At 43.7% G+C, this 27,104-nt stretch overlaps 1 protein-coding gene across 3 annotated transcripts in view; it reads left to right on the forward strand.

Moving 5' to 3' along the window:
* The window catches only part of HLF (HLF transcription factor, PAR bZIP family member), a 54,482-nt gene extending 40,895 nt beyond the window's left edge, over positions 1 to 13,587 (forward strand). Inside the window, exons 3-4 of one of the 3 annotated variants that reach the window (XM_024757670.1) lie at positions 4,048 to 4,268; positions 9,259 to 13,587. In XM_024757670.1, the coding sequence (XP_024613438.1) occupies positions 4,048 to 4,268; positions 9,259 to 9,477 (440 nt within the window). In that variant the 3' untranslated portion in view covers positions 9,478 to 13,587. Of the gene's footprint in view, positions 1 to 4,047; positions 4,269 to 4,700; positions 5,402 to 9,258 lie in introns of those variants that run through there. The other 2 variants (XM_024757671.1, XM_024757672.1) reach the window with 2 other exon arrangements.
* The last annotated feature ends 13,517 nt before the right edge of the window (positions 13,588 to 27,104 follow it).

Raw genomic sequence — 27,104 nt, forward strand, 5'->3', positions numbered from 1 at the left:
GGATATAAACCCAGCATTTTAAAACCAGTAGCTTCTTATATGTCAGCAGTAACCAATTAGTAAGTCTAACAAGGGAAATTTACATTAGCAACAATTATGAGAAAACATTGAAGGGATAAACTTAGCAAAAAATGTGAAAGTTTAAAGTGAAGAAAACTGTGAAACTTAAAGATGTAAGAAAAAGAACAAAAAATAAAAATGGGGAGTATACTAAGGTTATATTGAATATTTAAAAGGTATCAGTTGTCCCTAAATTAACCTATGGCTTTCATGCAATCTTCATTCAAAAATTCCATTAATAATTTTAAATATAACTTAATATATCCTGAAATTCATCTAGAAGAGTGTAAGAATACTGAATAAAATTTTACGAAAAGAACAATAAAGAGGGAAGAACTTGCCCTATCAAATATCAAACCTTACTTACCATTATATTAAGACACTTGGAGAATACTGTGTAATGCCCCTTGCATGTACTTTATACAAAAATAAATCTTAGGTGATTCAAAATCCTAAAAATATAAATTAATTATAGTTGTATTAGAGAAAAGTATAGAGTAATATATGTACACACACGTATGTACACACATGTATATGTATACAAACATACTTGTATACGTGCATGCATATAATATAATTTGGGGATAGAGAAGGTATGAAATTAGAAGCCATAAAGGAGAAAATTTTAAGACATTATTACCATATTACAGTGTAAGATCTTGTCAGTAGTGCAAAACTCTATAAGCAAAGTTAGAAAACAAACAGTCTGGGAGAAAATATTTTCTACAAATAAAACAGATGAAAGGATTATATCCATCGTCTATAAAGAGTTCTTTCTATAAAGAATTCTTACAAATGAATAAGCAACAAAATCCATTTAAAAAGAAGCAAAAGATATGAAGAGGGTGGTATACAGGAGAAGAAATGGATCCAATGGACATGTGAGATGCTCAGTCTCACTAGTAAGGAAATGTAAATTCAACAATAGTGATATTTGTATATATCAGATTGGCAATATTTTAAAAATTCATATTGTACAAAACTGCACTCTTAGAAATGTTGGTACAACTATAAATAGATAAGATTCAGCAATGCTTTTAGAAATATAAAATATACATGTCTTTTGCATGAACAGTCTCACTTCTAGACATCCCTTCTATAAAAATACTCACATATCTAAAAATCCTTCCATTGGGGAATGATTAAGTAAATTGTTACATATCCAAGCTATGGAATACTACTCACCCTTTAAAAAGCACAGAGTAGTTCTGTTTGTACTAACATGGGAAATTGCATATGGTATACTGGTATATTGAAAAAGTAATTTAAGATCTGTGGGTAGAATAATCCTATTTGGGTTAAATCATTTATATGTAAAAACCAAGGATTGAGAGGTTCACAGCAAGCAGTTAAGGGTGGTCTCCTCTGGGAAGAGCAGCAAGGTAGATTGGGGGCAAGGGAGACACATTTCTGCATTTGTTGAAATTTTGCAATGAACATCTTTGGTAATTTAAAAAAATTAATGTAGGGCTTCCCTGGTGGCGCAGTGGTTGAGAGTCCGCCTGCTGATGCAGGGGACACGCGTTCATGCTCCAGTCCGGGAAGATCCCACATGCCGCAGAGCAGCTGGGCCCGTGAGCCATGGCCTCTGAGCCTGTGCGTCCAGATCCTGTGCTCCGCAATGGGAGAGGTCACAACAGTGAGAGGCCCGCATACCGAAAAAAAAAAAAAAATTAATGTAATGATGCATTCTTAACTTGAAAATTCTTATATTAAAAATTTGCAAATCCACAAAAGGTAGGAAAAAATAATAAAGATCTTCCTCTCTGTTACTCAGTGATACTGTGGACATTTAGGAATAAAGGGGGGAAAATGAGTCCAGCAGAGTTAATACAGTAGAAAATATAGACAAACAAGATGATGCAAGGGTATCTTGGGAGAAAAGAGACCGAGCTGTGTTTCTCATGTACTTTGCTGGTTGCTCTGTGATGCTGGGGAAGCTATTGAAAGCCATTGACTCGTCTGTGGTCCAGTTAGGTTTTCTCTGTGCTGCAGGTAGGGCTGACCTACTTCCACTGGGAGAAAGGGCTCGAGAGAAAGAATGCAGATAAAGCTTCTGCCTAAATGTGAAGTGTTATTGTTAGAATGTTCATGAATGAATGTCAGCGCCCAGCATCTCAGAGGGCCCCCGTTAAATGAGGAGTATTCTTTGTAGAAGCAGAACTCTGAAGTAGGCACCACCGTGAGGAGTGGGGTGGGGATAAAATAGAGAAAACATGAAAGACCATGTGGTCTGGTAGAGGAGGGTGTGTGTGTGTGTGTAAACCTTAACATGTATAAATCAATAAGGGGGATTTAAATACAACATAATTAACAGAATACTGAAGTACTAGGGAAGAACTTGAAGTAACTTTGAGCAATTAGATTTGGGAAATATTAATTAAGACATGCTTCCAGAGGGGAGTAGAGGGTGTATCTACCTGTGGGTGTGTGTATGTGATGCGGGGGTGACGCATGGGGCGTGGTGGTTGAACTGAGAGGGCATTGGGTAGCTTTATTATTAAGTTCAAAGAGAGTTTCTAAAGGGAAAGTAAAATACCTGTTTGACTCAGATATGGTCCATTTTCTAAGGCAATGTCGAGAGGCACAAGATCAAATTTAGCTTGACCCCATCCAGTGCAGAACTCAGCAGCCTCTAGAAGCTGGAGCTGAACTGAGCGTGGCTAATGAGAAATCTCCATCCTCTGCCAATGCCTTGGGACCCATCTCTTCCTCTTTGGCAAACAGGATACAAAGAGAGCTCAAAGCAGAGTGGGGACCAAAAGGTCCCCAGAACGTTCATTCTGCAAGCTCCCCACCAGGCCTTTCTGGAAAACAGACGAGCCTGGTTTCACAGGTTAGCCAGAAAGCAAGTCGATGGCTTTGCCCTTCAACCCGGAGTAGTTTCTAATGGCACCTACAGGATACTCTGCATGGTGTCCAGCCTTCAGCAGTGAGGGAGAAGAGGACTTGTGCTAAGCTGAGCTGAGCTGTATCCTCTCATTTATTCTCTGGGCATGAAAGGGGTGATTGTAAAATTCAAATGGAACTAGAAGTTGAGGTTCAGAGCTCCCCACATAAACGCTGCAGTCTGTTATTCCAAAATGCAGTCCACCCTCTTTCGAGGACCTTTGTGCATTTCAGTGGTTTGGTTTGCAGAACCGTCAAGTGGAAGTTAGATCATCTCCGTTGCATCTTTTCCATTTTGCTCAATATTCCTTGAATGCACACATGGCTTAGCACCACAGCCTGGTAGCTCATCTCCTGTCTCCAGTCCTGCCCCCTTCAGTTCACTCCTCACACTTCTTTCCACACTTCAGCTCTGCTTCTCACTTCAGTGCTCAGAACCCCTCAGTGACATTCAAGGCCTTTTATAACATCCCTACTGCCCACCTTCCTTGACCACGTCTCTTGCATTTATGTCTCTCTCCTTTCCATCTTGTGTTCTGATACAGCTACCCAAGACTACTTGTGGTTCCTCAAAAATGCAACCCTCTGTCTTGTATCTGTCCGTGGATTACGGTTTTTACTAATTAATGTGTGTCTCAAGACGCCGCTATACCAAGCATCTTCTCTAGGAGTGTTCCCTAACCTGCTTCGGGTTATGTCCTTTCCCCCCACACTCTGGAAGCACGTGTGGTTTCCTTTCATCCCTTCACTATATCTCACTGGCTAGTTTTGGTCTGATTCCCTGACTCACCTGGAAAACACCTTAAAGGTAAAAAAGAGTACCTGACACATAGTTGGTGCTTCATGAATATGTTGTAGGACGGAATGAATGCATGTATTTTTTAATTTAGTTTGTGAATATGTGTATGTGGGTCCTTGTTTTCCCTGATCTGACATGAGTAAAGCCATTCAGCCTGCTGTGCCTCAGGAACGATGTTAGAGTCACATTAAAGTAAGTTTAAGACTCTTGCCCTCATCCTCATACTTGAGCATCATCAAGTAGCTGTCTCCTGGGCCTCCATAGAGTGTGCATGAATTAAAACTCCTGTGTTGTTCCAGGCCAGCTGTTGCCAGCCAACCGCAATACTCCGAGCCCCATTGACCCTGACACCATCCAGGTCCCGGTGGGCTATGAGCCAGACCCGGCCGACCTTGCCCTCTCCAGCATCCCCGGGCAGGAAATGTTTGACCCTCGCAAACGCAAGTTCTCTGAGGAAGAACTGAAGCCACAGCCCATGATTAAGAAAGCTCGCAAAGTCTTCATCCCAGATGATCTGAAGGTAAATTGGAACTGGTAATTAGGCTGTGGGCAAGTGGAGAGTGGGATCAAGAGGCAGCTTAAAAGGGTGACCCCAGGAAAATCACACAAGCTAGTGAACAAAGACTTGTGATTTCTGATCCCATTTCTTGGCACGTGACGAGGCAAGTTGCTTCCTCTCTGGGTGTCTTCTGAACTACGCCTTCCATATCTTGATAATGCATAGATATAAGGAAAAGCAATAAAATGGAGTGCTTTGCAGCCCATGAAGGAAGCAAACCCACTACTATCTGCAAGGAAACCTATGAAAGCCTAATAAAATCAAACCAGGATCTTTCAAGGTTGAAAAGAGAAAAAAAAATTACTTGGGAAGGGCATCTGGACCTCATAGTCTCCAAGGGTTACCTTTCCTTTGGGAATTTAACACTAATTAACTGCTTCCATTTCTCTGTAGGCCTCAGGGAGTAACAGCCAGAGACAGGACCTCTCTCCACATTGCCAGACTTGGATGCTAGGGTGGGACTTTTAAGGAAGCTGGTGGGTTTCCTGACACTATTTATAAGTAATATTCACTCTGTGTCTCAAGTAAAGATCACCTGAGTATCTCAACAAAAGGTTAATTTGGGGTTGGTTTTTCTCTACTATGTTGAAGGCACACATTATTTATAAAGGAAAATAGCCTTACCTTAGGAAATCAGATACAACTTAAAATTAATCTGACACATTTAATGATACCTTAGGAAGAGAATTCTTTCTAAACTTACGCCACGCCTACTAATACCAAAAAAGAACCATTTTTGATTGCCCATTGCTTAGAATTTTTTGTGTTTATGTTGCTTTCCAATCATATCTTCCAATAGAGATATGATTGTATACATTCAAGGCATTGGAAGCAGACATAATTTCTAACTGCTGACCACCATTTCTCAAACCTAAATATGGTTCACATGAAGAGACACTCCTGTTGGGAAAATGGGAGTTTGGGACATTGTCCTGGAACTGATTTAGACCATTTACTTCTGCTTTTCACATATACAAAGAGCACTGGAGGAAAATGTACCCGGCAGATTTAAGTCACTGCTGTCATCCAATACCTCAGATTACCTTCAGTGATGCAGAATCATAAAATGTCCGGGTTTTGGGACTTCCCTGGTGGTGCAGTGGTTAAGAATCCACCAGCCAATGCAGAGGACATGGGTTCGAGCCCTGGTCCGGGAAGATCCTACATGCCGCGGAGCAACTGTGCCTGTGCACCACAACTACTGAGCCTGCGCTCTGGAGCCCGCGAGCCACAACTACTGAGCCCGTGTGCCACAACTACTGAAGCCCACATGTCTAGAGCCCATGCTCCACAACAGGAGAAGCCACCACAAGGAGAAGCCCTCTCACCACAACGAAGAGTAGTAGCCCCCGCTCGCTGCAACTAGAGAAAGCCCGCACGCAGCAACAAAGACATAATGTAGCCAAAAATAAATAAATAAATAAATTTATTAAAAAATAAAATGTCGGGTTTTAAAAGGGACCTCAGAGATTCACTGGACCAAAGTGATCATTTTACCACTGAGGAAATGGAAACACAGAAAGGTAGAGGTGAGCACTGCTAGTTAGTGTAAGGCCCAGCTTCGTCCCCAAGTCGGCTAGCTTCCAGAAAGGTCACTGAAGCATGTTGGCCCTGACAGGAGCTACATCGGGAGCCTTTGGGTGACAAACCAATAGCTGTCACCCTGAGAATCAAAACAGGAAAGTGCATAGTAAAAACACCAGAAAATTGAAGCTAGTCAGGGAATCGATGGTTAGACTAAGATGGGGTAAGAAAGGGGCCCCGTGGGATTAGGTCCTGGGTGATTAGGCATCTTCTTTCAGCTCATGCTTTTCCTCATCTTGTGTTCTTAGCCATACAATTCTGTGTGCACTTTGGAACTTGCCTCTTAAACTAAACTGGGGAGCCCATTCAGTAGGGATTTCCTCTTGAATGGAGGCAAGTTTGAAGGGATGCTGCTGAGTAGTAGATACAACTTCCAGCCAGACCTGCACATGGTCTCCAAATTTACACATTTAAAGCAAAGAGCAGGCTTACTTAATTACCCTGGTAACCTCAGCCACAAAGAGGCCACGTGAAAAACGTCTGTGCTGGAATTATGCACGTTACTGCCACCGTGGCTGGGCCTGGCCTTCTCACGTGCCAGTGAGGGGAGCGGGCAGGAACACTGTCCTGCCAGGTGTCCCTGGATTCCTTCAGTTGTGAGTAAAGTCTCAGGCCCCAGAGCATGAGCAATGGTGAAGCAAGAAGCAGAGCTGTAAGATGTTTCTCGTGTGGCAGGAGGACTGAGCTGGGTGGGGCAGGTGACCTCCAGCCCCGGATGAGCAGACCGAGTGAGTGAAGTGGCTCTCCCTGCCACTGCCTGCACTCTCTCTCTGGAGCCATTCATTTGGGTTAGCGGGCAGCCCCAGGAGGATGAAGGGGTGGCATGCTGATTCCTAGCTGAGAATCAGTTTAATCGCCTTGGTGTCTTTCAAACACCCATTCATTTACTTGATAAATATTTTTCAAATGCTAGTGTCTGCCAGGTCCGATGTCAGGGCCTGGGGATTCCAAGGTGAGCCACTACTGACATTGTTCCTGCCCCCAAGTGAGAAAAAGGGAGTGTTGACATGTCAGGGGGGGCCTGCTGGGCAGAGGTGTCATCAAACACCAGACCCTCAAGAAGATGGGACTGGACTGAGGAGTTCTTTGCCAGGTAGGGGTACCTCCGTAGCCAGATGGCATCTGCCCCTGGGAGATAGAGGGAAAGGGTACAGGTGATGTATCAGCCCCACTCAATATCCCGCTCTCCCCGCCCCCCCATTTCTGTGCTGACAAAGGTGGGAACGCTGGTTTTTCTTGTCTGGGACAGTCCTCCTATCCTATCCAGTCCTCCTATCCTCCGGTCCTATTCCCAGCTCCCCTCCCACCTGAGATGGTCCCCATTCCACACCTTGCCCAGCTCATCTGCACATGTGGACAGGTGAGGCTGGGAAATGAAAGCACCTTAGAAGTGAGAAGAGCTCAGAAACTGGTTGCTACACTGAGGTCAGCTGGTGACTCCCCTGGTCCTTAAGACCCGGTCACAAACCACCAAGTCCATAGCCTATGGTGGTACCGCTTCCCCATCCTCCTGCGTGCTGCACACAGCTTCTCCTTGTTCTCATGTAACCCTTCTCTCCCCGGCCCCTGTGTGCGGGTTCTGATACATCCTAAGCCAACCCCTCTTTCCAATCATCTTGGAAACTACACTCCTGGGAACACTAATGAGTATGGTAGATTCACAGATTGACCAAGGGGGTGGAATTGGGGCTTACAAAGTAACGCAGACAACTTGCATCAGAGCTGGAGCTTTCACTCTTGTTAATGTGCCTTAGGCTGTCTCACCCCTGTGGAGTCTTGTGCTCTCTCAGCTCCTCCCAGCTTCTCTGGGCCAGCGCCCTAGTCTCTCACCCCTTCCTCCCGCCTCTGCACCCTTTCTGAAGGAAAGCAACAAATCCTGCCCCAAGCTTAATTATCCAGGTATTTTCCAAAGGACAACCTCCTCTCTAAGAAGAATTCTGGCACTAGCTATTATGAAGATCACCTTTTTCACTTTGTTACACATTATTATGAAATGTATAGCAAGCTGGGAGTGGTTTATAAATAAGAGAACAGTACTAGCCTGTGAAGGGCAGATAGAAGGTGCTTGCATATGCTTTCTGTCTCACACTTCCTGTCTTTGTGCTGGGCAAGTGTTGGCTCAGGATAAATGGCAGGGATGGCACAGACCACTGACCTTGGACTTTGCTCGCAGCCTTGGCCTCAAACCATGTGACCTCCTCCAGTGCCAAATGCCTCTTGGAATCCTGGGGGAGGGGAAGAACTGGCTCACTCACTTATTCTGGGTGGCACATAACTGCAGGTATTAGCTTTGCTAGGATTGAGGAATTTACTGTTGCAAGTTGTTGAAAAAAGGGGGTTGCAAAACCCACCAGGTGGCACCATAAATGGAAGAAGACTTACATTTCTTAGTCCTCCTAGGAAGGTTTTCCCTTTTTTGGCAGTGATGGGGGGGGAGGGAAAGGAGGGATTGCTTTCATGTTGACCACAGTTAAACATCACTTAGGCTAAGACAGCCTAGAAAACAGTTGAACAGGAAATTCGAGTACATTATTTAAATGTTAGCCACCAATATGAGTATATTGAGCAGTGGCAGGTGGAACTTTTTAAATTTGTTTTTAATTGCCAAAGTATACATGCCCATTATAGAATATTCTAGTAGTTCAGAAGGATATAAAATAAAAGGTGAAAGATCCTACCTCTCTCCTTGGCTCCCTCCTTCAATCCCCTTTCCAAAGCCACCACTTTTAATAGCTGCGTATAAATCTTCTGGGCCTCTTTCTATGAATATATATTATTATAATTTTTAAACCAAAGTGGGATGAGGAACCTATTGATCTTCAAATTGCCACTGTTTCTACCCACATAGTGATATGTCGCTAGCATCTTTCTGGTTCAGCTGGATCATTATTTTTAACAGTTGTGTGAATTTATCATGATGTAGTTATTAAAGCTCCTGATAATTAGGGGGGTTTGCCCATTATTTTCTATTACAAACAATGCTGCAGTAAAAATTTTGTGCCCGTGTGTGCGCACGAGCGTGAGGACTGCGCTAGGGTGCGAGCCCAGAGGCACGGTGCAGATACTGCCTGGTCGCCTTTCAACAATACTGTATCAACTTATTCAGGAAGGCACGCTCCCAGGGAAGAAAAGGGTTTAACATTTCCAGCAAAGAGAGGGAAGGAGTTAGGCTTGTCCTTCAGGGAGTGCGGGAGGCTAGGCTTTGCTTGGGGACGTGCGCTCTGTTGGGCGGGAGAGGCGGCCCGGCGAAGGGCGGGTGCCCTCGGCTAGCAGAGCCGGAGCCGGAGCCTGGGACGGGAAGCCCGGTGGGGATGCGGGACGCGGGCCGAGGTCTAACCGCGTCGGTGTGTGTTTCCCCCGCCCCGAGCAGGACGACAAGTACTGGGCGCGGCGCCGGAAGAACAACATGGCGGCCAAGCGCTCGCGTGATGCGCGGCGCCTCAAGGAGAACCAGATCGCCATCCGCGCGTCCTTCCTGGAGAAGGAGAACTCGGCGCTGCGCCAGGAGGTGGCCGACCTGCGCAAGGAGCTGGGCAAGTGCAAGAACATCCTGGCCAAGTACGAGGCCCGGCACGGGCCCCTGTAGGCCGGCGTCCGCGGGCGGCCTCAGGCCCCGGACAGGGGTCTCCTGGTTGGTTGCACCGCACCTACCGACCTTCCTGACATCAGCACTTTACCAGATGCATCAACAGGACGGACTCACATTTTGGCGTGGGTGTGTGTATGTGCTTGTGCTCATGTGTGGTCAACGTGTGTGTGTGTGTGTGTGTGTGTGTGTGCGCGCGCGCGCGCGCGTGCGTCCCTTTGCACTTGCCATTTTGATAGCCCTCCATCGTCTTTTAGTTCCAAAATGAAAGGTGCCATGTTTTTACTGGACTGCGGAGACCTCTCGTGGGTTTCCTGACCCCCTTCCTCCTCCACTCCTGCCCTTTCCGCGTGGCTTCGTGTTGGCACTTACCTACTCTTCCAGGACCCTCTGGTGGGGTTCACTAAGAAGGGCCCTGGTGAAATAGTAGATCTTGGTTTTCAAGACCACAGGCTCTTGTTTCTGTTTAATCTGTAAGTTACCATATGCTAATAAGGTGCACAGGATAATTTAGCACTACGCTGCAGCTCCATTCAGTTACAGGTTGCTTCCCTCCTATCTTCCGTTTTGGTGATAATCGTCTTCAAATTTAAAGTGCTGTTTAGATTTATTAGATCCCATATTTACTTACTGCTGTCTACTAAGTTTCCTTTTAACTCTACCAACCCCGGCAAGTAAGAGTACTATTATAGAACACAGAGTGTGTTTTTGCACTGTCTGTACCTAAAGCAATACTCCTATTGTACGCTAGAGCATGCTGCCTGAGTATTACTAGTGGACGTAGGATATTTTCCCTACCTAAGAATTTCACTGTCTTTTAAAAAACAAAAATTACGGTAATGCATTTGAGCATGACCAGAACATCCCCAGGACAGAGAAGCAGAGGGAAATGCCAGGTCTAAGAACGAGGGGTTAACTTATCAGTATACAGCCAAAAAAATGCATCTTGGAACAGTTTTTGACATTGATGTGTTTGCTTTTGTTTTCTCCTCTTTCCCATACCCTTAGCCCCCAGTTTTCTAGTTAACTTTTTCCACATCCCTCTTGATATTCAATACAATTCAATTAAGATTCAGTTTTCCCCATTTTTTGTAATATATATGTTTTTGTGAATTATACCTTGTCGTTTTTAAAAATCAGTCAGTTAAGTTAATAAGTTGATGTTTTGTAAAACCCTTTTTCCTAGTGGTGTCATTTTTGAATGCTTCATAAATTAATGATTTTGGAGCTTATGTTTCTTATTCTCTGTTTGCTTTTGAACGTATGTGCTCTTATAAAATGGACTTCTGAAAAATGAATGTAAAAGACACTGGTGTATCTCAGAAGGGGATGGTGTTGTCACAAACTGTGGTTAATCCAATCAATTTAAATGTTTACTGTAGACCAAAAGGAGAGATTATTAAATTGTTTAATGTTTATACAGAGTAATTATAGGAAGTTCTTTTTGTACAGTATTTTTCAGATATAAATACTGACGATGTATTTTGGAAGACATATATTATATATAGCAAAGAGAAAAGGAAAACTATTCCATGTTTTAAAATTATATAGCAAAGATATATATTCATCAATGTTGTACAGAGAAGAAGTGCTTGGGTGTTTTTGAAGTCTTTAATATTTTAAGCCTATCACTGACACATCAGCATGTTTTCTGCTTTAAATTAAACTTTTACAACAGTATCGAAGCTTGCTGTGACAAATTCTGCTCTAAAACATCAAAGGAGCTTTCTTATTTCCTATTAGGTCTCAGAAAGAAGTCACTTAACATCACCCAAAAGCACAAAGTGGATGTTAGTCAAATATTTATTGGACGATACAGTGTTTTTCAGGAAAAGCATCTGCCACAAAAATGTTCACTTCAAAATTATGAGTTCCTGGAATGGAACATCACTGCAAGCATCCCAAACAATTCTGTTCTCCTCTGTGAGCACGTGCGTCTGACGCAATATAAGGTTAACATTGGTGCTATGTGGATGGTTTATCATTTGATAGATGTTTTGACTTTAAAGACAATTGTTCTTTTGTGTCACTAACTTGGGTCGAGAGATTCTGCTGTTGTTGCAAAGAAACATTTTCCGCAAGATTAAAATACCCTTTTAATCAGTGGGGTTTTCTAGTTTCCTGTGTCCAGAGTATGTAATTCTTTAGTGACCTGGTGGTCTCCTTGTCAATCCGTCAGCAATGCTTCTCTCATAGTGTCATAGTCTTGGAAAATCTGAATAGTAAAATATTCCTGCTAGGTATCCATTTTGTCCCAAGCTACAGATTATGGTGGGAGATGGGAGAGTATTGGAATTGAAATACATTGTTCAGGTAAATAACCAATAAAATAAACAAGACCTTTGGCAAACTTAAGCGGAACTGAATAAGTGTTATTCAGAGAAACAAGTGGACATGGAGTTGGCCTTTTTATAGGTAAAGAGACGAATTGCCGCAGAATTGTTAAATCGTCACTAAAACAGAAACAAATGACATCTTTAAGTGGAGAAGTGTTGAAGGATTGTACTGAAGACCATCTAAATTCATTGACGTTTAAAATGGTAGCTGAAAAAACTGTATTTGAGTACTGGTCTTTCTGAAATTAGGTTGTTTGTATCAAATGAGCATCATAAATGTTTTCTGCAGAAGAAATAAGATCATAATAAAACATTCTTTGGCGTGCCAAGGGAGGTTTCAGAAACCTACCTCGTCTTAAAAATTTTAAAACTTTGGAGTCTGTATAGGTGCCTTATATGTAGTTTATTGTCACCACACCACATGAGCACTCAACTCCTGGACTCACTGCCTTCTGTCCAGGGCAGTCAACTAGTAAATAAAGCAGTTCTGCTAAATGGTATGGGAAGCCTGGCCCAATTTGGAATGACTTGGATCATCCAGGGTCAAATGAGTTCTGCAGACTGAAGCTATTAAAAGAGTCCTGTTGTAATTTTTCACCTTTTCATCATAAGCATCTTTCAGAGATTAATTACTTGGCCATTAAAAATGAATCCAAATCATATTATGCCAACATCATTTAGACATGATTTGGAATGAGCGGCCTAGAACATCCTGACAAGGTCACATCATCATTTCTTTTGACTAGACTTGCGAAGAAAGGCAAAAATTGGTCCGCCTATCCTTCTGCTTGTGCCGCCTTGAGGACATAGGTAGGGAATGGGAGGGAGGTAAGTGATCACTTCCTCCCCTTGAGAAAGTGGCCACTTTTGACCATTCAAAACCCACAGTGAGCAGGATAGTGACAGGCCTTTCATCTTCAAATATAACAGACCACTGTGAAACCATCCTTTGAAGCAGAAGGACCATTTGTTTGAGGAGCGTGCAGACGAAATTCTGGCATTGGGTGGGGAGGAAGCTGTATGAGAAAGCCCAGAGGTTCCTTCCAACTCACCAGTTTTGTGAGGGAACTCACAATAATTCTGAATGTACATTTGAAAGGTCTCGAGTCTGTTTTCAGAAGAGTCAAGAAGAATTTTAAGTAGAGTCCTTCCCACCTCCCACCCCCACCCCAAAGTAAAACAAAGGTCATTCTGTAAAACGCAAGGAGTTTATCTACTTTTCCCCTAATGTTCCTTTTAGGAAAACTCAAACTTGATCAGCGTTAGTCAGACCAATCCCAGAAGGTGGTAGACACCTGCTCTCAGTCCGCCAGCTTCCTGCTGAGGGCTTCTAGGCCCCCACTGGGAAGGCCAAGATCTCCTCTAGGTTTTCTCTACAATTAACAATGTCATTTTTAAATGAGCAAAGCCATGTCTTCAATCTTGATGCATTGGATTTGGCAACTGAAGTCAGTACATTTTGCAAAGGGCCAAGTGTATGTAGAGGAATGTGTGTGCGTGTGTGTGCGTGTGTGTGTGTGTGTGTGTGTGTGTGAATAGTTAAGGCATAAAATCTTTCATTTTGGAGCACCTTACCGAACATAACAATAATCACTGTTATCCTTTTGGCAACACCACAAAGATTGCATCTGTTAAACAGGTACAAGTTCACTTGAGGCCAGTGTAATTGTACACCATGGTATTGGTGGTGTTTATTGATGATAAGTCCAAACCTTTATCTGTCTGTTATTCTTAATGTTTAATAAACTTTGGATTGTTTCCTGTCTTTCCTTTATTTTTGTTGACAGTCTGCTGGAAATTGGATTCTGTTCCCAATTCTATCATAAAGAAGCCATTGACAGAGATTAATTACATAGATGATAAAGTAATAATACTATATAGTTAGTGAAAAATCAACATTTATTGAGTACTTACATGCCAGGCACTATGCTAAACACCTGCATGGAATATTTTATTTAATCCCATGTCAACCCTACGAGGTAGGGACAATTGTTATCTCCATTTACAGAAGAAAGATAGAAGGTTCGGGAGCTTAAGTGGCTGGTAGAAGTGACAGAAAAGAGTTCTGATCCATCAAATGAGTGTCATTTAGAGTGGTGGTTCCCAAAAACCAGTCCAAAGACTGTTTTCTTGTTGGATGTATGAGAATCACCTGGGACCACATTACAAGACTGCAGATCCAGTGATGCTGAATCAGTACATCTGGGACGGGGTCTGGAAATCTGAATTTCTTAAAGGTTCACAGCTAACTCCCATGTGTGGCCAAGTAATTAGAGCCAAGGATTTACAGACTTGACCTTAATTTGAGTTCATGACCTTGGGGGATCCATGTAGAAGCTTCAAAACTTCCATAATTACCTGAAACTGTATGCAACTTTTTGTGTATAAACATGTATTTTTCTGTAGAGGAGATCCATAGCTTCCCCACCCTCCAAAGGAATCTGTGACGCAAGATGGAACAAAACCCCCTGATTAACAGGAAGGCTGATGTAGAATGGTGGTTCCCGGCCCAGGCAGCCCATTAGGATCACCTGGGGAGCTCAAAACACTGGCGCTCATGTGCCACGGTCCAGGCCAAGGAGCTCAGCATCTGTGGCAGGAGAGAAGGGAGCCCTGGTGAGGAGTTCAGTGGTTCAGATCTGTCACTTAGCGCGTGTGTGACCTTGAACAGCTACTAAGCACTTTTAAACCTAAATCTCCCATCTGTGAGAAGGTCAGCTCTCCACCCCTGAGGGTTTTGGGGAGAACTAATGACATAAATGCATAGTCTCTGGTACATCATCGGCCCTCAATAAATAACTGCCACAGGGACCTGAGGAGTAGAATGTGTACCTGCTGCACTTTTTCCAGTTCAATATTTCAGACCATTTGTTCCTTCAAAGAAGTCAGAAAACAGTTCTGTGCAGAAGAAGGGGTAGGTGGCTGGTGGCGAGAGAACAGGTGATGCCCCAGCATGGGTGTGGTTCATACTCTGACATCCCTAGTAGATCAGAGCTTTGACCACAGATTGGGGGACGTCCATCCAGGTGGCACCTTCCGATTTAAGCAGCTACAAGTCAGGGGTCAGCTCTATTTCTCCATTAAACAACTTTCTCCTTTCTCAGAGGAATAGGTACAATGACCTTAGCAAGATTCCCTTTGAGTAACTGATTTTATATTTTTGCATCTTCGAACCTCTTGGAGGAAATGACTGCTTCTCCATGCCTGGAGAGACTTGTGACTTTAGGATGGCAGGAACTGATGTGAAGCCCAGCTGTGTAGATGCCCAGTCACTCATGAGCCCTCAGTCCCCAGGGCCCATCACATGCTGCCCTTGGGATGGCTTTTCCATTCCCATTTAAACCTAACAAACCTTCAACTGCCAAGCCCTTCTCTTCAAAGCACAGGAATTCCATTCCCTCTTTGAAAATCACTGGCTTAGAAGTCTCTTTGGGCATCTTTAGCAAGGATCTGGGTGGGAATTGTGGAAGTCTTGCCTTTGTGGTCGGGAGATGGCTTCTTGGTAATAAATGTAAATGACCCTATTGGAGGAGAAAGACCCAGGTAAAGAAGGTGGTGAGCGTTCTCTGCCTCTCTGGGCTTTGAGTCAGTGAAGACTTACATCCAAAGGCCCCTCTGTGACTTCTCTTCATCCTGCAAAGCCTGGCACGATAGGAAAAGCTGACAGTTACTGAACCCTGTACTAAACTAAAAGCTGACAGGTACTAAACCGTGTACCTGCCACATCTCACTTCCTTCTCATGCTATGAAATTGCTACTAATATTTTTCCTGTTTTAAAGAAACAGGCTCATGGAAATGAAGTAAGCAGAATTTAAGCCCAGGCAGGAAGACTGATTCCAGAGTTTGTGTTCTGTGCTACTGTACTCCATGGCTTAAACTACGGGCTCAACAAAGGCAAAAGGCAATCCCTGTAATTAGGAGGGTGAGCCTGGAGCAGGCAAACCTGGGCTTGAATCCTGTCTCTATTATTTACTGTGTGACCATAGAAAATTCAGCAAATTGCCCTGAGTTTTACCTGCAAAATGGACAAACTACAACTCTCCTTATATGGTTGTTATTAGGATTAAGTGAGAACATGCATTGAAAACACTTGGATCAATGTGCAGAGTATAACAGGAATTCAACAAAGATTTGCTTTTTGTAATAATCATAGCAATTATTAATAAATGTTGCTTGATTTGATTTCACTGGTGATGTGTTACAATAGAGTCAGACTATATATTGTGTATTTTAGTGGGTGCATTTTTTTTTTTTTTTTTTTTTTTTTTTTTTACGGGGGCCTCTCACTGCTGTGGTCTCTCCCATTGCGGAGCACAGGCTCCGGACGCGCAGGCTCAGCGGCCACGGCTCATGGGCCCTGCCACTCCGCGGCATGTGGGATCCTCCCGGACCGGGGCACGAACCCGTGTCCCTGCATCGGCAGGCGGACTCTCAACCACTGCGCCACCAGGGAAGCCCTAGTGGGTGCACTTTTATTCTGCAAATACTTGATTCAAGAGCCTCTTCTACATTTTGGTGACATCCCTGTTTTATGGATGAGTAAACAGCGGAGAGAGTGTGGTCACTTTATGAGCGAAGTTGTGTTTCTGAGATTGATTTTATAAACATAAAATTCATGAAGCATCACCAATTTTAAGCCAACTCTGTTGCCTCTGATATTGTTGGGATCTTGGAGACCTTTACTTTAACGAATGTACTGAATGGTACTGAAAGTCTGACCCTTGCAGTGTGAGGGAAGGCTCCCGCTCACACAGAGATGAGAAGTCGTGGGTGGTTCCCAAGGGTCTTTTGTTAGCTTCTGCCTTCAGGCCTGCCCCAGTCTCCATGCTATACATATATATCTATACCTCTATCTATCTATCATCTATCTATCTATCATGTATCTATCTATGTATCTATCTCTCTCTCTCTCTCTATCATCTGTCATCTTTTTTTAGCTCCTGCTAATAACATGTAGAGCCAGGCCCAGACCCCCATGGTCTATGACAAGGCTGAGAACTATGTCAGCAGCTTACTAAACCCATTGCTTTCCCTTCTAGACATTCACCTAGACCACCTTTTCCAGCCTTCCTTTCATTTCATGTGGCCAGACAACTGAATTCTGACCAATAGAACATGAGCAGGAGTGATCCTGGGTGTCACTTCACGGCTGGCCCACAAACATCTCCATCTACCCTTCTTCCTCTTCTCCTTCTTCTGGCTCCAGCAGATGCTCTGAGAAGAAGGAGACTTAAGGAGGAAGGGACCTAGGTCTCTTGAGTCACTGAACTGTTACATGAGGGAGAAAAAAACCTTCCTGTACTAAGCCTTTGAGAACCTGGGGTTGGCTGTTGCAGTGGTCAGCCTACCCCGATTTGAGAACCTTCTGCAGTCCAGTGTCCTTATTTGAAGTCTTCACATCTTTGCCAGCCTCTTCCCCAGGCTAGGGAGTGGAGGAGGGTTCCTCGTTAAAACCCAGACTCATCACCTCTCGCATACAGGACCTTGTGGTTTACCTACCTCCAGGACAGACCTCCCACCCTGGTTTGGCCCAGCCTGTTGGGCTAGACCTTCAGAATATCACTGCCTGCCTCTTGCCTCAGTTTTTCCTGCATTTGAACAGTGTCCAGATGCCCTCAGGGGACCAGCCTCTGTATCTATCCCTCCCCTAGCCTAGACCCTCTCCCTGGCCACTTGGTCCCTCCTTCATCCCTCACACCAGATATTCAGTTACATACCTAGAAATGAGGCCTAAAGTTTCCTAGAGCACTGATCTTCCCATTTTTTAAAGAATAAATTTATTTTATTTATTTATTTATTTTTGGCTGCATTCGATCTTCGTTGCTGTGCGCACTTTCTCTAGTTGCAGGGAGCAGGCTTCTCATTGTGGTGGCTTCTTCCCATATTTTAACTCACATAACTCCCTAAAATTCTTTGTTAACCATGAACCCACATTGCACATTATAAAGCTAACATCTAAAAATTTTCACCACAAGTATAAATAGGTACAAACAGAGCACTAGCTGCTCTAAATATCAGCATTTTAGTAAAGCACGACATGGCTCTTAATGTAGCCAGTGAGGTACAAAACCCCAAGTGATCAGATACCTGCCAACATCCATTTGAAAAATGCAGGGCTTCCCTGGTGGCACAGTGGTTAAGAATCCGCCTGCCAATGCAGGGGACACGGGTTCAAACCCTGGTCCCAGAAGATCCCACATGCCGCGAGCAACTAAGCCCGTGCGCCACAACTACTGAGCCCACACTCTAGAGCCCGCGAGCCACAACTATTCAGTATGCGAGCCACAACTACTGAAGCCTGTGCACCTAGAGCCCCTGCTCTACAGCAAGAGAAGTCACCACAATGAGAGACCCGTGCACTACAACAGAGTAGCCCCTGCTCGCTGCAACTAGAGAAAACCTGCGCACAGCAACAAAGACCCAATGCAGCCAAAAATAAAATAAAATGTAAAAATTTTTAAAAAAAGAGTAAAAAAGAAATGCAGTTGGAATTTGTACATCACTTCTTTTTCCCTCAAAATCGTTATTTTCATGGTATTGTCCCTCATTGAATTTGTTTCTGATGTAATATATTTTGGGGCTTAAAAGTCTTGTATTGACCCTCCATATTTTTCAGCCGTGAAACCATATCTAGAGACTGCGATTATTATTTTATTCTCTCTGAACATAAGGCTCAAAAAGTTTTAAAAATGTTTCTTTAGGTGTGATTTACAGTTACCTCGGCTACTACTATGCAACTGATCAAAACCACATATATATGTTAATCTTTTTAATTTATTTTTTTGAAGTATAGTTGATTTACAATGTTGTGTTAATTTCTGCTGTACAGCAAAGTGATTCAGTTATACATATATATACATTCTTTTTCATATTCTTTTTCATTATGGTTTATCATAGGATATTGAATATAGTTTCCTGTGTTATATAGTAGGACCTAGTTGGTTATCCATTCTATATATAATAGCTTGCATCTGCTAATCCCAAATTACCAATCCATCCCTCCCCCACCCCCTCTCCCCCATGGCAACCACAAGTCTGTTCTCTATGTCTGTGAGTCTTATAAATTCATTTGTGTCATATTTTAGATTCCACATATAAGTGATATCATATGGTATTTGTCTTTCTCTTTCTGACTTACTTCACTTAGTATGATAATCTCTAGATCCATCCATACATATGTTAAATTTTTTGATAAATTTACTACTGACCTTTAAAAGCAAAACTTCGGTGGAATTGCAAATCTTGTGGAGATGGATGTGAGTGATTGTGGTGCCTTGACAACAAAAGACTTTGAAGACAGCCAACTTCCTCTTCATCCCTTGGTGCCCCAGGCATTTTTACACCTGGAGCCAGAGCCCCCCCCCCCCCCCCCCAAGTCTGTTTATTTTTGGTAAAGAGAGAGGAGTATGATTTTGAAAGGGGAGGAAAGGAAAGGAGTCCTCATCAACAGCACTTCCTTGGGCAGATCAGTTTAAGAAAAAGTACATATAGAAGTTGAGGATCTAGAAATTCCCTTAAAACTCGCCTGTGCACACATATCCCACTACTTGCATGGCTCCTCCAATTTGAAGGTTATGCTAGCTCAAAGCAGTGTGTTGGAGTGGGATGGATGGGGGGGTAGGGAGCAGGGAGGTCATTTGGCCAAGTCTTACATTTTTGAAGGGTTTAGTTTGTTCAATTAGGATGTTTGAGTTGTCATCAAATGAATATAAATTCACAGAGATAGAATGGCAATTTTTTTTGTAACTTTCTCTGGGCACTTCTTCACCTTTTGGAATATACCTTAAAAGCCATAAAATAGGAGTGGCCCCAAGCCTCCCTCACTCTCTGATGGGGAACAGGGTGGGTCTTGGGGGGCTCTACAAGGGAGGGTGATGGTTGAGCTGAGTGAGGAAAAGCAAGAGTTTGTGAGGAAAAGATGGGCAGTGATATTCCAGGTAGAAGCACAGAGGTGAGAGAAACCAGAACCCTCATTGGGGTGACAGCATTGTTGGATCATAGGGTCTTAGAGGCAGCATGGTGGAAAACGAGGTGTGGCCAGATGATGAATGTCCTTGCACATCACTCCGAGGCCTTTGGACTTTATCCTGATCAGGAGAATGACATTAGCAGATTCCTTATTAGAAAGATTATACTGGCAGCTATGTGGAAGATGGATTGCAAGGAATTAGGAGGAGTTGGAGGGTGAGGGAGGATCTTACGTTAGTCTCTGAATAAGGCTCTAGAGATGAGATGGATGGATAGATTGGGAGGTTGAGTCCACAGGATTTGGTAGAAGAGTCAAGGATAGCTCTAAGGTTTCATTTATATGACCTCAGTTGATCAATGGGTCACAGCCAGGGATGAACAGAAGGATCATCTGGGGAGCTTGTAAAGACACCCTTGCCTGCACCACCCTGAGACACGCAGCCTCTGGTGTGGAAGACCAGCCTGTTTTCCCTAGAAAATTCTCCTACTTGAGTCTCCCCTGTACACCCTTGGTTGAAGAGCACTGCACTGACTCTCAAAACACCCTGAGAGGAATATGGATCCAAGATTGGCAACTTTTCTCTGGCAAGCCTCAGAAAGTAAGGGAGGCTTCAGGCTATTTCTATCTTACGGATGTTAAGGTACATTTCAAAAGGTGAAGGAGTGCCCAACGTTACCAAAAGAGTTTCCATTCTATCTCTATGAATGTGTATTCATTTGGTGACAAATCAAACACCCTAATTTGAGACCCTTCACCTTTGACTTAAAGAAACCAAGGCTCAAAGAGTTCTGAAATCAGAATTTCTGGAGCAGAGCTCACAAATATGGAAAAGTAATGCCAGGATTCACACCAAGCATTTTGGACTCCCAAGCCCTCTACTGCTCCAGATGTGCTGATCCTTGCCCACCTGCCCTATACAGTCCCAAGTGGGGCTGGTGTGTTTATACCTTGTGAGCCCCAGCTCCATCTATGGCTGCCTGAACTAGGAGGGACACCTAACTCCAGAGAAGCCACTCCCTCTAACCAGCTGAGAGTTTGATCTAAGACAGTGGCTCTTAAACCTTGCCCCTCATTTGAATCACTTGGGGAACTTTTAAAAATATTCTGATTCCCAGGTCATATTCAAACCAGTTGTTATCAGAATCTGCTGGGGTAGGTGGAACCCAGACATCAGTAGTTTAAAAAATTCCCCAGGTGATTCCAGTTGCAGCTTGTGAATTAATACTCTAATGCTTTGGAGTTTACACTTGGGTTCAAACCCTGCCTCTGACATCCATTTATTTAATGAACAAATATTCATTGAGCATTCACTATGGAGAAGCTCTTTTTAGCTAGTAACACTGTACTTGATTTTTCTGAGTCTCAGAGTCATTTAATGTCACCTTGTTTGCATTAAGCAACACATATAAAGCACCTGGCAACTTGAAATATTAGACATTCAACAAGTATTAGTTCCTTCTCTCACACTACCCAGCTTCTCCTCTCCTTGACCTTGCAGGAGTTAAATAAGAAGCTCCAGGTAGGAGGGGCCCAGAGTTGGAGTCCTCATTCTGGCCTTTGAAATTCAAATGAGTAACACAGGACAGGACGGGACAGAACACAATGAGACCTTTTAGCACTTTTGTCCCTTAAGCTAGATTTACTTGTAAGATTCCTATTCTAACATATTATAGGAGAGTGAATGGATTAAAAAAGGACTCTTGGAGAATCTCTCATCTACTACCCTTATTTTAAGATTAGAAATCAAACATTTGCTAGTGGAGACTGGATTCCATCGTAGGTTTGCAAACTCCTGGTCTAATGCCAATGCTGAAACATCAACCTTGCCTCCTAAGAAATGAAACCGAGAAGGACCCTGTGGGGCTCCTGGCCATGGAAGTCTTTCTATGTCCCCCATTTCTTATTTGTAGAGAGTAGATAGACTCTAGCCTCCAAGACCTTCCCTGAGTTCCAAAGGGCAGATACCAACAGTTGCTAATCTGGGAAGGGAGGTTAGGGTCCTGGTTCTGCTTCAAGGCATACACATAACAATATCTTTGAGCTCTTTACAGAACTTAAAACCCCCAACAAATGGAAGATGTTAGCATTCTTAAGTCCAGATTAAAGGAACCAGAGAAACTCATCAAGATTAAGAGACCACTTGAGACCAGATTAAAGGAGTGGGGGTGGGGGGGTGGGGCCCTGCACACACCCTAATCCTTATCAGCAACCCTGCCCTTGAACCACCGCTATAAAACCCCTCACCAAATCCTGCCTGGTGGCGATACACAGTTTTTGAGGTGCACGTGTCTGCTCTGTCCCCCTTTGCCTGGCAAAGCAATAAAGGTATTCTTCTCTACTTCACCTAAAACTCTGTCTCAGAGGTTCCATTCAGCTCTGGTGCACAGAGGCCAAGTTTTCGGACCAGAACCATCATCACGTCTTTAATTTTTCACTCCAAGGAAAACTGGTAACAGAGCATCATGGAATATTCTACCCCATGATCAGCACTAATTTCTGAAAGCTTCCCCAAATTAGCATGTAAAACCATAATGCTTGCTTTGCTAACATGACTGCACCCCACTCCCCAAACAGATTGCAGCCCCTAAGCCACTTCTACCTAGAAATTCTGAAGTCACCCCTGAAAATGAGTCCTAGGATGTAAGGATTCAGAGATTTTTGCCCTTCAGTGTGGACCCACAGGAAAATTGTGCAGTTTTCCTGGGGAGTAGGTGGCTTCCAGCATGACACAAGGTCCAGCTACAAGCCAGGTTTCTTCTCCAATTCTGTCCTTTCCCCTGGCAGCCTCCTGTGACTTGAGAAGGGGGTGAAAGGAAGGAGAGAGAAGGGCGGGTCTCTTCCTGAAACTCTCACATGAGGAAGACTCACTCAGGGAAGGAAATGATTCCCTTCCCTGTGCTGAGGCTCCCGACATGTCTGAACGCCATTGCACCTCCGAGTGGTCCCTCATCTGTTTCTCATTCGGGCCCTTTCAGCAACCCTGTGAGGTGCTCCAGGTAGAATAAACAATGAAACCGAGGGCTGGCCCAAGTTCAAAGAGGAGGGGGCAACCTGAGCTGCAGAGTGGCTTTGATATCCCTACATTCCCTAAGGGACTGTACTGACCCCAGCCCATCATATGCCTCCTCAATGCTCTGAAAACATACCCTGACTTCCTCAGCTATAATTAATGAATTTTGAATATATTAAAAAAAAAAAATGCCTCTGACAGGGTGCTGACTCCCCAACTTGCACCTGGTGCCTCGTCACCCACAACCTCTGAGATCAGATTAGACTTTGTGAGCGAGAAGCCGGGGCTCGGGTGATTTAATCCGCGACAGGACTGCCTTTCCTAAAAATGAATCTTCCCCACCTATACCCTTATTCTCCTCTTCCTAACTTTTTTGTTCATAGCTTTGAAGGCCAGAATATGAGCCCTTTGACAAGGCTTCCGTGACAGCCCAGGGATGCCCCTCCTGCCCTGGGACCTTGAGAACCCCTTCTTTCAGGTGCCCCCTCCCCCTGCTGCCTCCCCAGAACTACAGAGGGATGTGGACACCCACAAAAGCCTCGTGAAAAGAAAGACCAAAGGGCCTTTCTTTCTTTTGAATGAAGATGAATCTCAGAAATAGAGGAAAAATTTTTAAAAGGAGACGGAGGTGGGAGAGCGGAAAGGAGATGAGACTTCCTTGGTCTCACAGTTCTCGGTGGGAAGCTTGGATTTGAGCTATTTGTGCACTGAGATGGTTATTCTCCCCTCCCTCTGTCTCCTGCAGTCTCTCCCCTCCCCAACCCTCCTTCTTTCTCTCCCTTCCCGCACTCCCTCCCTCTCTCCCTTCTTCTCTCCCTTTATGTGGTGGTGGAGGGGTATGTGAGCGGGTGGATGTGAATGAGAGGTGGGGATGACCACAGATGGAATAGGAAAAGCCCAGACTTCCTGGCCCCCTCTCTGTGACCTTGTAAACACCACAGCTGACTCCCTGAAGCAATACCCATTTGCTAAAGTGACTATGTGAACAGGAAGCCCAGTGCCCATTCTCAGAAATCCACCCCAAGGCCCTTTTAGGATCGTGCAATAATGTTTGAGTCAGAGGATGCCTTTGAGATATTTCAGTGGGTAAACCCTTTCGTGTTGTAGCCTAGAGAAGGAAAAGGACTTGCTGACTATCACACACAGCTAAGTGCAACTACAGTGATCCCCTACCTCCCAGGCCGGGCTCTGTTCAATAGAGCACCTGTCTCCTCTTGTGTTATTCTCCGTGTAGACCCAAGGGGTAGAGATGATGGAGAAATAGAGGCCCTGGCTTCTAGGCCTTAGCATAGTCTTTAAGTATGCAAATCCCACTCATTCTTCAGGACAAACTGAAATGTCACTTTTCCCGTGAAATCTCCTCTAGTCTCCTGGTTGGATGCAGTTACTCCCTCCTCTGGACCTCACTCCATTTCCAACCCAAGCTCTCCACCTGTCCTGCTCTTGTGAGGGCTAACATCCTACAATGATACATTTGTCTAGAAAGTAGCCCCTCCACAAAGACATCAACATCTTTGTGGGCAGAGACTGTATATTATGGACGGAAAACCGAACGTAACCCTAACTAACACAATGTTTCCTTTTTATTCTTTAATGTGTTTCTGTATTTGCATATCTTTTATGCCAAGAGTGAAATAAAAGTGAAAAAAGAAGGACCTCATGGTGGAACACTGGTTCCATGAAGGCTGCCTGACCACACAGATCCTCCCCTAACAAAGTAAAAATGGAACTTACTTCCTCCAGGAAGTGTCTACCGAGGGCTGGGCGGGCTAGGGGGTAGGATAGGTCAGCCCTGGGTGTAGGCAGTAAGGGCTTCATTGTTTGAAGTGATTTTTAAAAATGATAATATCAATGTTCTCTGTTATTCAGTCATTTTCTGTTTTTGCAGAAGAAACATTTTCGAAGATTTTAACCAAATGCAATGAAATTAGATGGATTTTCTGCTGAAGGTATTTTAGTAGAAATTCTCAACTGTGGAGACTTTGGAAAGCTGCTAGAATACATCCTGAAGGGAAACAAAGACACGAGGAGTATTGCAATTTCTGGAATTTATTGAGAAATGGGATATTTTATGTATCTCAGCCAAACTCACCCTTAGGTAGGTATTAAAATTCCTATTTGTAAAACTGTTGCTTTGTGTGAAAGAAAATTTCAAAATTAAGACTGACTAGTAAAAAAATTTGTTGGTCTACAATGAGTGAAGATAGCTTGACAAAGCTGGCTGCATTGTCTACTGAACATGAATACGCGAAGAAGACTAATTTTGACAGAGAAGACTAATTTTAACAAAATCATTGACAAATTGATAGAAGTCAAGGCATGAACATAGAAGTTATAATATTATTCATTATTGCGGAAGACCAATATATAGGTATACTTTTTCTCCTTTGAAAGAAAATACATTCAGGGCTTCCCTGTTGGTGCAGTGGTTAAGAATCCGCCTACCAATGCAGGGAACAAGGATTCGAGCCCTGGTCTGGGAAGATCCCACATGCTGCGAAGCCACTAAGCCCGTGTGCCACAACTACTGAGCCCGTGCACCTAGAGCCCGTGCTCCGCAACAAGAGAAGCCACCACAATGAGAAGCCCATGCACAGCAACAAAGAGTAGCCCTGCTTGCTGCAACTAGAGGAAGCCCGTGCGCAGCAACGAAGACTCAAAGCAGCCAAAAATAAATAAATAAATTTATAAAAAATAAAATACATTCATATAATTTAAAAGTATTAATATAGTACTCTTTTCCTTTTTACTATATTTATCTTTTTATTACTGACAATTATGTATATGATATTCAATTTAAAAAATTGTCTTCTGGCTGTTATTATTCGTTTTAATTTGATTGTTACTGAATATAATCGTGTTGTACAGAGGAAAGGAAGTTAAAAATGATCTGTTCCAAATACACCCTGGGTGCCAGCTTGCCAAGGATGCACACAATTTCCTCTTGATCCAATAAAACCTTTGACTTATCCATCCCCCACAGCATTTCAGAAACGAAGCTCCAATGAGGCTATGTCTCTGGTAAGTTAAGTTTTATCAGTTGTGTCTTCCTTATTAAATAGTAATCACCTTGGCTCTGGGTCCTAGTTCATTTTCACAAGTGTGAAAGGAGAGAGACAATTTCCCCCTTGGAATCAATCCCCTATAATGTATGTATCAGAGGGTTTCTTCACCTTGGCACTAGACATTTGGGGCCCGATCATTCTTTGCTGGGGCCGTTCTTTGCACCACAGGTTGTTCACCAGCATCCCTGGCCACTACCCACTGGGTGCCAATAGCATCCCTCCCCTCAGTGTGACAACCAAAATTGTCTCCAGAAACAGCCCCAGCCGAGAACCACTACATTAGGCGGAGATTCAGCAGCTGGTGTTGAAATGGACATGGAAGAGGCCCTCTCATAAATTGTTGAACTTGAACAAGGCTCTGACCATCATTGAGCCTCTGTTTTCTGCAGCTATAAAGTTGGAATAAAACATCTACTTTGATTTGATGTCAAGTTCAAAAATGATAATAATGTATGTGAAGATGATTCATAGGCTCTAAATTTGTTTGTGAATGTGTAAGCACATCATTAGAGAGAGGTAAAAATTTCTACACTGCAATTCAGTTGTGCAAAAAAAAAAGAAAAGAAAATTGCAGCACTAAAAAGTATCTATAATTGATTCATCAATTTATTTGAGTTCCCAGAAAGTTTAATTGGCCAATTAAAAGTAATTTCCTCTTTTCCAATTTAAAGCAGGCTTTTTCATTCAACTTGAACCCTTTGGGTTAATAATTCAATCAATTCAAAGTACAAATGTCCAGGACAGTTTCTCTCAAGATATCTCTCCACCTTCCTCTCTTTCTCCAGGGTGGAGGTGGAGGTGTCTGGGTGGAGATGGAACTTAAAAGTCCTACAGTAGCAGGGGGTAGTCACAGTTCCATGTGCTGCTATTGGGTATGTGCTGACCCGTGGGCCATTCTGGTCTGGTTCCTGGGTATATACCTGGGAAAGAAATCCCGCCTGGTCCTTCGGAGCTTTGTGTGGGGTCCCCGACTTGGCCTCCAGGGGTGAGTTGCCACTCCCTGCAGCTATCTTATCTACCACCCAGATCTATTCTGGTGCTTCCTTTATTTCAGCCTCTGCATCTCCCTGTGGGTCCAGGAACTCTCAGATGTGTACCCCGCACCAAGCTGGACTCTGCAAGTCTCTGCAAGTTGGATCTCCTGGAAAACTTCCTCAGCCCTGATGTCTGCTGCCCTGGGCTAAGACATCTGCATTTCCTGGGGTCGGGATGGGTAAGTCATCCTATTTCCCTATCTGGGTGTTTC

Source organism: Neophocaena asiaeorientalis, unplaced genomic scaffold (assembly GCF_003031525.2).
Source record: "Neophocaena asiaeorientalis asiaeorientalis breed wild unplaced genomic scaffold, Neophocaena_asiaeorientalis_V1.1 scaffold327, whole genome shotgun sequence".
In the NCBI taxonomy this organism is placed as follows: Eukaryota; Metazoa; Chordata; class Mammalia; order Artiodactyla; family Phocoenidae; genus Neophocaena; species Neophocaena asiaeorientalis.